The 12,213-nt window shown below is 32.6% G+C and overlaps 1 protein-coding gene across 2 annotated transcripts in view; it reads left to right on the forward strand.

Moving 5' to 3' along the window:
• LOC143073431 (uncharacterized) overlaps nucleotides 1-12,213 on the forward strand; it is a 100,350-nt gene that overhangs the window by 54,885 nt on the left and 33,252 nt on the right. For both annotated transcript variants that reach the window (XM_076248976.1, XM_076248978.1), the window contains exons 47-61: nucleotides 254-517; nucleotides 1,932-2,143; nucleotides 2,531-2,687; nucleotides 2,963-3,360; nucleotides 3,727-3,934; nucleotides 4,322-4,552; nucleotides 4,962-5,228; nucleotides 5,496-5,762; nucleotides 6,451-6,848; nucleotides 8,047-8,085; nucleotides 9,030-9,135; nucleotides 9,613-9,824; nucleotides 10,097-10,427; nucleotides 10,838-11,377; nucleotides 11,815-12,069. In XM_076248976.1, coding sequence (XP_076105091.1) covers nucleotides 254-517; nucleotides 1,932-2,143; nucleotides 2,531-2,687; nucleotides 2,963-3,360; nucleotides 3,727-3,934; nucleotides 4,322-4,552; nucleotides 4,962-5,228; nucleotides 5,496-5,762; nucleotides 6,451-6,848; nucleotides 8,047-8,085; nucleotides 9,030-9,135; nucleotides 9,613-9,824; nucleotides 10,097-10,427; nucleotides 10,838-11,377; nucleotides 11,815-12,069 — 3,885 coding nt within the window. The remainder of the gene's footprint in view (nucleotides 1-253; nucleotides 518-1,931; nucleotides 2,144-2,530; nucleotides 2,688-2,962; nucleotides 3,361-3,726; nucleotides 3,935-4,321; nucleotides 4,553-4,961; nucleotides 5,229-5,495; nucleotides 5,763-6,450; nucleotides 6,849-8,046; nucleotides 8,086-9,029; nucleotides 9,136-9,612; nucleotides 9,825-10,096; nucleotides 10,428-10,837; nucleotides 11,378-11,814; nucleotides 12,070-12,213) is intronic.

Raw genomic sequence — 12,213 nt, forward strand, 5'->3', positions numbered from 1 at the left:
AGTATGACTTTTTTTGTGTATAATGAACATTTCTTGTGTAATTTAAACAAAATCTGATTTTTACGTTTTTTAGGGAATTATTGAGATCATGGTTTGAATTTAACAATATAATTTAACAGATATTGCTGCTAATAGAATAATTTAATAAAAGAGAAAAAATATAATACTTAAATGTTTTTGCTGACAAATTAATCTTTCAAATTTGTCATGCCAAGTAAAAAAATAATAGTAAATTGAAATATATCTCTACCAGAATGGCAGAAACCACACAGAAGTCTGTCATTAGCGCTGTTCTAGCAGACCAGTGTACTATGGGGGAACTTAAAGACTTGTCAGAATCTGTCATGTTTGCTAAGACCGTACTTGGAGATGCCTGCAACAGTGAATATGAAAGGATGGTACCTGTGAAATACGATGAAAACTGTGACCTAGAAAAAGCCAGGATGTGTATGAAGGCCGTAGACCTCCGCTGGATGTTAGAGCATCGTGAGAAATTAGGCAAACAGGCAATCTGTGGGTAAGTGTCTGTCATTTTTATTTTCATGGCTATATTAACTTTATTTTTCGATCACTGTAAATTCAAAAATCATTGCAAGGTTTTTAACCGGATTTTTGTGACAAAAATGTCAGTTATTGATTTGGGGATGTACGGTGGGCGGCCGGGCGGGCGACAATCAAATGTTGTCCGTGCATTTACTCATGAACCGTTCAACCAAAGCTTTTAAAATTTTAATATGTTATTACTGACAACTATACGAAGGTCAAGTTCAATAATGGCGATTTTGACTTTTACCGTTCAGGAGTTATGGGTCTTGAAAGGCGGCAATCAAATGTTGTCTGTGCATTAACTCATGAACCGTTCAACCAAAGCTTTTAAAATTTCAATATGTTATTACTGACAACTATACAGAGGTCAAGTTCAATAATGGTGATTTTGACTTTTACCGTTCAGGAGTTATGGTTCTTGAAAGATTGAAAAATGGAGTTTTCAGTCGTGTTCGTGCATTTACTCATGAACTGTTCTACCAAAGCTTCCCAAATTTTAATATGTTGTTACTGATGACAAAATGGAGGTCAAGTTCAATAATGACGATTTTGACATTTACAGTTCAGGAGTTATGGTTCTTGAAAGATTGAAAAATGGAGTTTCCAGTCGTGTCCGTGTATTTATGCATGAACTGTTCTACCAAAGCTTCCGAAATTTTAATATGATGTTACTGATGAAAAAATAGAGGTCAAGTTCCATAATGACGATTTTGACTTTTACTGTTCAGGAGTTATGGTTCTTGAAAGATCGTAAAATGGCGTTTCCATTCACGTTGTTGCATTTACTCATGAACCATTCAATCTAAGCTTTTCAAATATCATTATTTCAAAATGTTGATACTGATGACAAAATGGAGGTCAAATTTGATATTGATGATTTTCACTTTCACCATTCATCAGTAATGGTTCTTGTGATATTGCCAGGACACAAATAAATGTAAATAAATCCGGTTTGCTGTTGTTGTGACATCCTCTTGTTATTATTGTGAATAATGCAATAGAGTTTTAAACACAATAATTAAAACTCGCAATTTGTAATATTTTATCTGGATGAAGCAGGACTTTTCTCAAAATCGTAAAATTTAAATTGCATTTAAGTTCAAAATGACAAAATCACAATAATCAATGCATGCAATAATTTCTGAATTTACAGTACTAGCAATATTACTTCAGAAGCGTATTTTAGGTATTGATTATATGAAGGGTATGATTAAAAGTAAAGTTGGGTGTACATAAATAAGACAGCAAACCAAGAAAGAAAAAGAAGACACCAAGGGGGCAGTTGTATGTCACATAAAAACTGACAACAATGTGGCCAATGCTTTAATTTATTTGTGTTGTCAATTTATTCTGTTTTATTAAAATGTTTTCTTAATTTTTCACAGCTCGGTGTACAAGATGATGGGTTGTGTTCAAATTGCCACAGAAAATTGTGCTTCAATGGGCTTGGAAACTTTAAATAGCACTATATTTTCCATACTAAGCAATGTGTCCAGTATGTGTAATATGACATTAGTCAAAGAACTGATGAATCCTGCAGTTTTATCCCAGGAAGAAACTGATGCCATCCGAGGACGTATGTTGGAGGCTATTGGAGGTTAGTAGGTCTTCACAAAGAAAAAAATATTATTCCATTTAAATAGGATAGTGGCTTTAACATATGAGAAAGATTGTTTTCTATGAATACATGCATCCTGTTAAGAACTCAATTATTCATACAATCCTGACTTTGCAAGTAGTACTGATGATGTGTGAAATGTATTGGCTTTATTAATTTTAATGTTAACCGTATTAAATTTAATTATATAGGTAAGGTATTGTTATAGATTTTACAAATAATGGTTTTTCTCATTTTTCTCATTTTGTTTTAATTTTGGTACTGAATTGATTACTTCTGATTCTCATTTGTTTACTAGTAGACATTAATTGTATAGACTAATGTAAGTGAACTTCATTATAAATCTAAGATAAATTGTATTTGTAGATAAACAAGAGATGTTGTCATTGAAAATGAGTGTTATCAATAGTGTAATGAAGAGTGGAGTGAAGGGTGAACAGGCTAACTGTAAACCAAGTATAGCACTCAATAACTGCTTCACAGACATGTTCATGACTGCTGGTACTGATCCAAACTTTTGTAGGTAAGGAAACTAAAATCATACCACTAAGAATTACTGTCTTACATGTGTTCATCAGCCAATCCTTGAGGGCATCCAATCATTTAAATGAAACACAGAACTGAATAATTAAATTTTCTATGATCGCTGCAGTTTTTTCTGGAAATAAGGATGAAGGCAAACCAAATTAAAACTAACTCACATTTAAAGAAATATTACATAAACATTTCAACATTTCACGCAAGCAAGGTTCTATTGACATACATAAATACTATTTTCAAATTTCTTTTTCATTTCAGTATTGCTAAGAAAGCATGGGACTGCCAAGCTGTGATGACAAGTCAGTGTACACCACTTCAGCACTATCCAGTCATGCATGCTTTTTATAGCTTTGCTGCCAAGGACAGCAAATATTGTGGATATCCTTTAGAACCAACCAAGGACCAGCTTGAGTACCTAATGATGTCACCATACTACAATTTGTCTGTCTGTGTTGGAGAGGTCATAAAGGCTCAACATGAGGCCTGGCTCCATCCAACACCAGAAAATATGGCTAAAGACTGCAAGGCAGCTGTAGAACTTGATAATTGTGTTTTCCACCAAGCTGACTGGTCTCCTATGGCTAAAGTGGCACGGCAACAGTTTGCTGAAATGACAGCAGAAGTGAAACGAGTAGCCTGCATGGCAATACCAACAAGTATGTAGAAAAACATTATTTTCATCAGATTTAAAAGAAAAATCAGAGTAAAGAATTATAAAAAAAACAAGTTATCCACATATATTATATAAGTATTTTTTAAGGCACATGTATATATATGGTAATTATTTTATAAAAATTCAAATTTTTAGTAAATATTCTTCTTACCTTATATTTCTTTCAAGCATTCAAATAGTGATTTCCAGTCTTTTCTTATTGTTAACATACATATTACCATCCTAACTTTTATATCTATAGCTTATTATTTGATTGTAAAAAATAAGAAATGATATTCTAACATATTTTATGGGAAAATACTGATATAAGTAATAATGTTTTTTGATTGAATCCTATTTGCTTTGACAGATACATCTGAAGTTAAATGTGAGAAAGAGGACATTTTGTGTCAGATGTTATTGAACATGAGCAAGAATATGCAGCCCGCCAGTAGTACACCTGCAGTAGATCCACCAACCTGTAACAAAGATCTGGCAGCTTTCTGCATGGCTAATTATATGTCTCGTATGTTTGTCTCACCATTTATGCCAATCCATGATCACCAGTATACATGCAGGTATGTTCTAAATGTAAACCATAATTTTTAATTTTGTACTTGTTCTTTCTTTCTTACTTATTTTATGAATTCTTTGATCGATTCATCTTAACAGTTTTTTTTGGTCTAAGTTGTAACTTCTTTTTAGATTTTTTAATAATTCATCGAGCAGTGGTCATATTCATATTTAATCAAAATTTTCAGAATTTAAAATGCATGTGATATTTGCCACTGGTAAAACACAAATCCATCTATTCCTGAAAAAGATTGTACTATTTGCTGATGTATTTTAACATATACAAATTTGCATTCCAATAAACTTCCTGATTTTTACTAATTGAACAAGACTGAAGTATCTATGCTCAACAAAGAATATTTATCACATATATGTGTGTTATTTGATTTCAGAGATCTGAATTCTATAAAGATGTGTATAGATTCATCTGTGCCGACATGTTCAGAACCTACAAAACAGATGTTTCAGATGGGTTACGCTTGGATGGATTACATGGTTCGCCCTGCTTGCTCTGCACACTTTGACCTTTCAGAATCTTCATGTATGAAAGCTGGTCAATGTTTAGAGAAGTTTGGTCAGTATAGCATGAGAGCTGAAAAATTGGAACAGAAAGATTTCTGCAGGTATGCTAGCATTAAACTAAATGTTTTTTGGGGAAAAATTGGTTACTTATGTTTAGTGGAGAAAATTGTGCTGATTTGGCAGATGTAGAGAAAGTTTTTGTTACCATTTCACTATCATCTTGATGGTGGTTTTGAACTGTTTATCTAAATCACTGATGCTTATCAAATCATGAAATTGTCTAATTTTGTAGAAATCTTTAATTTTACTGTAAAATCTTCATTAGAGATTGGTATACTCTGAGAGATTAAAAGCAGACCATCTCCTCAGTTTTAATTTATTTACCAGACAAATTTATAGTACACTAGAAATTTAACCTTATTTAAAGAACCTACTTCAATATTCATTTATCACATTAACTTCAGATGAAAAAAACCCAGTCTAAATCATTGACAAATCTTTTTTTTCTAGACAACTGAGTAAGACTGTAGAATGTGTAGATCATCATGTGTATAACTGTACAGCTCCTGAGATGTCATATATACAGAAATCTATGTATTTACTGGGTAATGGATCCCATGATTGGTGTCCCGAACAAGAGGAGAGGATCTGTGAAATAACCAGAAGGGAAGCAAGGGACATAACCAAGACCTGTGATGAGGCTACCATGTTAACATGTATTCAAACTTACTATGACACAACCTATGGAATGGAATTACAAGAAAACACTTACTGCAGGTAAACTTTCTATCTTAGACAACACTTGATGAAATTCATGTATCCCATTTACAAATATGTGTCAAACTATTCATTTTGTCTTTTTTTTCAAAGAAATTTAGTAAATACCATGTCCCATCTTTCAAATCAGAATATTTGAAAGAGTAACAGATTTAAATTCACACATATCTATGGATCGTTTATCAAATTTGTATTACATTGTTATTATATGTCTTAGATAATTATGTCTACATTGTATAATTCTTCATTCCTAATATTTATTTTCAGCCAACTCATGACAGTTTCTAAATGTATTTTTGAAAATGTCAAGAATTGTCCATCACAAAAAGTAAGAGAAATAAATGAGCTAATTCTGCCTGGATTGAGGTCACACTATGTAAACTGTACCAGCGTGAATGCCTATGCCCTGTCACAGATGCCACGTTGTGAAGTGAAGCAGTGTAACGTACAGTATATTATGTATGGTATTATGGAACTAAAGGAGAATGTCACAAGGATGACAGAGGAACAAAAATCTACATTAGAGATCTGCAAGTAAGTGCCAAAAAAATATTATTTCTATCACTAGGTTGATACCACTGCTTGTGGACTTCATCAGGTCAATAGTGAGTGTGTCTGTACTGACATGATTTATAACATACTAATTTTGATCCACTGTTGATCAGTTTAGAAATTATTTAGAAATTAGGTTCCAACTGACTCAGGCAAGTTGATATAAGATTAATTTGGCTATGCATTTTTGTTCCCTTTTGTTCATAAAGATCCTTATGTGTTCAAATATTTTCACAATCTGGTCTTTTAATTTGTTTAGGTCACACCATTCCTGATAAAAGTAAAAACAGAAAAGTACTGAGATGTTTAATACATTTATGGTTCAGATTTTGGTAAAGATTGAATATGATGAAGGTATATTGGGCTAGAAGAAAGGAAAATAGCTTGAATTTTGGTATATCCCTAAAGGATGCTTATATTAGAGTCTAAGCTACCATTTCAGTATATCGCTATAGGGTGCTTATGTTAGAGTCGAAGCTACCATTTCAGTATATCGCTATAGGGTGCTTAGAGTAAGGGTCAAAGCTACCCTTTCGATATATCCTTATATGTTGCTGCATTTAGGGTATGACTTATAGGTCAAGATTTATAACCAATACCCTATATGGTCTGATATCCTATGAGTATCAAAACACATTAACTCTGATAAACTAATTTTATTTTATTTCAGCTATGTTTCTGGTGTAATAACATCACATCTAGAAATGGTTGCAGGATGTAACAGTCTACAATCCTATCTCTTACAAAATATTAAGGACAAAGCTCTTGACCAGTACTTAGTTAATTGTCCAGCGAACATTGTGGTTGATCTTCCAGCACCAGCTGTTGACGATGTTACAAAACTTCAAACATGCTTTAGTGACCTGGATACTAGTATGGGAACAGCTATCAAATCTCCTAAGTATGGATTTTTGGACATTTGTCAAGTAATGTATGGCATGCACAGATGTCTTGATGGAGCATATGCTGACATGGGTACCAGTCCAGTATTAGACACTGCATTGATTATGTTAAACCACACAGCTAATTCCATTACAGAATTTCTAGTTGACCAGTGTAGTTCTTTTAGTAAGTTATAGCATCCTGCTTTGATTGATAGGACTGCATGAAATCAGGGTCAATAAATAGCTATCAAAATCTATCCCATTATTAACAATCACTTATATGTCTTATAGATGATAAAAGTAACAAATAATTTATTACTATAGTATTAATGAATGGGTATTTTTATAATGGCCCTGTTATATGTCCAAGGTCTGTAATAATGGTCGAGGAAGTCTGTAATGGCCCGAGGCAACGCCGAGGGCCATTACTGACAACCGAGGCCATTATTACTTACCAAGGACATATAACAGGGCCATTATAAAAACACCCATTTCTTAATACATTTATTAACCAACTGAAAAAAGTGTATGTGTTGCTGCAAACTTGATGTACTCTCTTACTCTTTTAATGACAGTTCAGTTTGAAAAAAAAAAAATAATGTGTACTTCACCATGATCAAGCTTTAAATATACCGAATATCCAAGATATTAAGTTGAAAGAAGTTATGTGTTGAAAAACAGGATGAACAGTGATCCCTTTATATGCCTCTTTAAATGTTTGTTGCTGGTTACTAAATTAAATAAAATACAAAAAGATATTATACTCTTTACAGTTTAATTTTATTAACTTTATTAAAAACCCTAACTGGGCTTAATACAGACAAGCTGGGCATTAATACAGGGCCATTACAGAAAAACAGGGCCATTACAGAAATAACAGGGCCATTACAGAAAAACAGGGCCATTACAGAAAAACAGGGCCATTACAGAAAAAAACAGGGCCATTACAGAAAAACAGGACCATTACAGAAAATAATGTTATTTTTAATAACCAGTCATTTTTGGCAATAATGTACTTAGTTGGTTAATAAAGATCAATAACTTAAGATGGAAAATTTACTCATAACTTTCCATGTTTATATATTTTCATTAAGATTTGCTACAATGTGTTTCCATTCTAATAACTCAGAAATTGGTTTTGTCTAGTAATAGATTATATACTGTTTACAAACTATTTATGGCACTTTGAAGGAAGAAAAGTCATGTGTTTATAAATTGTCTACTAAAAGTATGAGATTTTCACTTATATGAATACAGCAACAAAGTGAGAAATTCAAGATAATAAATGGCACTTATATGTTGGCTAGAAAATGCTTAAAATACAAAAAAAAATTTTCATTATATATAACTTTTTAATTTCTTTTTACCTTCTTTTTTAACAGATGTCAGCATGATGGTGGAGTTAACAGGTTTACCTGCAGGTAAGTGTACTTTGGTTGTCATGGCAACATGAATTGAAAAAAACATGTTAAATAATTTCATGCGTCCAAGTGCTTTTCTGGATTTAACTTCATCAGGAACTCTCCAAGCCAAACATTTGAAAACCAAAGATGTATAAGTATCGAAAAACTTTGAATTTAATAATTTAGTTAAATATATAGATTTTCCTCAGATTTAGATGCATTGTAGAGGTAAACAATTGACCCCTTTGCAGTAATGATTATTATTAAGAATTGTAGAAGAGAGATAAAGGATACCAAAGGGACATTCAAACTTAGTTGAAAAAACTGTCAAGGCCATGGTAAAAAAAACTGTCAAGGCCATGGTAAAAAAAAACTGTCAAAGCCATGGTAATAAAACTGTCAAGGCCATGGTAAAAAAACTGTCAAGGCCATGGTAAAAAAAACTGTCAAGGCCATGGTAATAAAACTGTCAAGGCCATGGTAAAAAAACTGTCAAGGCCATGGTTAAAAAAAACTGTCAAGGCCATGGTAAAAAAAACCAAAAAAAACAAAAGGTTGCAAACAACAGTATACAATATAGAAAAATAAAGACTGAGGAACACAAAGTCACCAGAAACTTGAGTAGCTCCAGAAGGGGAGGCAGATCCTGCTTCACTAGTGGCACCCATCATGTTATGGCATTTCATTTAGAAAAAATATTGACTGGACATTGGCTTATAGAATGTGCATGAAAAGCAATTATTTAGTCTTTATTCTAAATGACTCAAGAAAAATATATTCTACAAACTATCCAACATCGTCAAGTTTTGGATACATCTTTATTTGTCTTAGAAAGAAAAATAGATAAGCAACAAACAGAAGAATAAGTAAAAAAATATTCACATTGTATACATGTACATGTATTGAAAAATAGGAAAACAGCTAACTCCAGAATATATGAACCAATACTTTATTACTTTCAGAATCACCTGAGTGTAAGGTAGACACAGCAATGAATTGTGTTAAACTGCTGACCGTTAAAAATTTAGCAGGTCCAGTGTTGATGGAAAACAAAGACATGTTCTGCAGGTAAGATGGTGTTAGATATCAAAGATTGATGATAGTGGTCATTAACAATGTACTAGGAACTCATCATATGATCAAAGAGTAGATTGATGATAGTGGTCATTAACAATGTACTAGGAACTCATCATATGATCAAAGAGTAGATTGATGATAGTGGTCATTAACAATGTACTAGGAACTCATCATATGATCAAAGAGTAGATTGATGATAGTGGTCATTAACAATGTACTAGGAACTCATCATATGATCAAAGAAACAAAAGATTTTATGATTACAATTTAAAAAAAAGTGCATTTCTTTTTACTTAATTTAATATTGCAAAACTGCTTTTGAAAGAAATACTGCTCTGTATGATTCGACAGTTTCCTATGATATATTATTCTCGAAGTAGTCTCCAAGCATTCAGTCATGATTAATTATTATTGAACAAAAAGTAGCGTATTTTAAAACTGTCATGGACATTGATTTTGATATTTTAGGGATGTGCAGATGTTGCATGAGTGTGTTGAAGACAATATACAAGCCTGTTCCCCTGTTCTGAAGTCACAACTGGTATCAGTATTTAGTCTCAATCTCCAGATGATTGGAGATAAATGCAGACTAAACATGACAGACGAAACTCCCAAGGACAAGGCCAGAGAAATGTACAGTAAACTTGTAGAGATCATGTTGATGGGAGAAAACAGAATGGGTATGTTACACTTCCCCCTTTCAAAACTATTTTTGTCCTCGAAACAATCCTGTTAAAAATTCTGTTACTTTCCTTTTTAGTTTATTCTACAATATTGATCAAAAATATAATCCAAATAATTACAAAACCAGAATTTTTTTTTTTTTATTATCAACCACAGAACTTGTATAGTCATTGCTGTACAAATTAATAAACTTTGTATAGCCATTGCTGTACAAAGTAATAAACTTTTCTATTTATAAGATTGAGAATGGAATATGTATTTATTACAGATGAATCAGACAAAAAAGATATGGACATGGAAAGGAATAATATGATGAATGATGATGAAAGTAACGAGGACAGAATGAATGAAGATGATGATGAAAGTGGTGAAGATGATTCAGATGAAAGCGATGAAGATGATTCAGGTGAAAGTAGCGAAGAAGAGGATTCAGGTGAAAGTAGCGAAGAAGAGGATGATGACGATGATGACGATGATGATGAAGATAATATGGAGAGAAGAGATGATATGGACAAACCAATGTGTAATATCTACATGGCTAATGAGTGTCTGATGTCTGCCTTGGCTCACTTTGATATGTATGCCCCTAAAATTTGTAGGTGAGTTGTCTTAAGAGTCTTTAAGGCTAATCAATCTATGATATTTGATGTACTAAATATCTGAACACTTCAAAACACGCTTTACAAGAATATAAACTCTGGCAAAAGATACAGTCTTACTGTTTAAATATCATTTTTTTAGGAATTTTGTGCTCTATTTTATTTCTAAGCATTTACAAAAGGCAAATAGTTTAGATTTTAATGAATTTTATGTCTGTTTATGTCTGTATATCTCATGGAAGGTGTGTCTGCAATTTATCTTTTACGAGAGAAGGTGTGTCTGCAATTTATCTTTTACGAGAGAAGGTGTGTCTGCAATTTATCTTTTACGAGAGATATTTGACAAGAATTTTACATCAGGCCAATAATCAACAAACATAATGAATCATTTATTGTTTCTCCATTTCCAGACCGAACAGCAAACATTTACAGGAATGTATTCAACCACATGTAGAACCATGTGACGACACAACTAAGATGATGGTCCATTACAGTGTAGACAGAATGATGGTTCTATTCAGAAAATCTTGTCAGACCTATAATTGGTGGGCCAATTACCTTGGAGGAGACCAAAAGATGGACAACGATATGGAAGTAGAGAGAAGAAATGCAATGGAAATGTCCATGGAAAAAGAAATGAGCTCAGACGAAATGAAGCAGAAACGTCAATCTGAGGTTGATGAAATATTCTCTAAGATGAACAAAATTCGTCAGATAGTGAACTTTATACGAGCAGCTGACAATCCATTTGAAATGATGAACTCTGAATCAGCTGATCTGATGGAGATGATTAAGAAAATCAGTCAAATGTCAACCAATGATATGGATTGTATTAAGGAAGGTTCATTGGAAGGTCAAGGTCACTGTAGTCCATCTATGGCCCTTGAATGTGCAAGAGCAGTAGAAGAGGAACTGATGTCCCCATGGGCTACTAAACATAGAATTTGTTTGTAAGTATTGGAATTAAATCAATACTTATGAATTGGCCTTTCTGTTAAACTTTACAAAATAAGTTTTTGTCATTTAACATTACAGACATTTAATTGTTAGTTCTTTTTAAAATAACGGTCAAATAAAAACTATGAAGAAAAAACATATTGTAAGGATTCATTAGAAAATATTAACTTTTTATTCATTGTAAGATGCATGGAGGAAAGACATTGTTATAATATATTTGCTTTATCTTTTAATGCAGTTCTTGTGTTCTTATTTTAAAGAATTTATTTAAACGCAATTATTATAAAGGAAAATATTACAATAAATTCACAAATAGTAAGATGTAAATACATTAATTTTCATAGGCCAAATTATTATGGAAATGATTGTTAATAGAATAAACACATCAACATAAAATTTTACAACTTGGTATCTAAATATGATTTTTTAGGAAATTTTCTCTGGCTGTAAGGTGTGCTATGATGACATCACAGGGCTGTGATCACATGACCACATCACATCTGCATATGAGGTTCCATGAGGTAATGGGACATGTGGGTAATATGTGTCCCACTGTTGTCAAGGAGTCATGTGAAGTAAAGACAGAATGTAAAGCCAAGGAACTGCCATCTTGTATCACACCCCTCCATAGTAAGATAATGGCATCCTTACAATTACCCACCACTTCTACAGTACAACTTTGTAGGTAAGAACTATCATCGTTGTTAAACTGGTAAAGAGGGGAGAAAAAGGGGGGAGGGGAAGGAAAAAATATTGTTGTTCTTGTTTATTGCAATATTTACTGAGAAAAAAATCTGCATACTAGTATATTGCCAAATCTTGGACACAT

The sequence above is a fragment of the Mytilus galloprovincialis genome, chromosome 4 (genome assembly GCF_965363235.1).
Source record: "Mytilus galloprovincialis chromosome 4, xbMytGall1.hap1.1, whole genome shotgun sequence".
Classification (NCBI taxonomy): domain Eukaryota; kingdom Metazoa; phylum Mollusca; class Bivalvia; order Mytilida; family Mytilidae; genus Mytilus; species Mytilus galloprovincialis.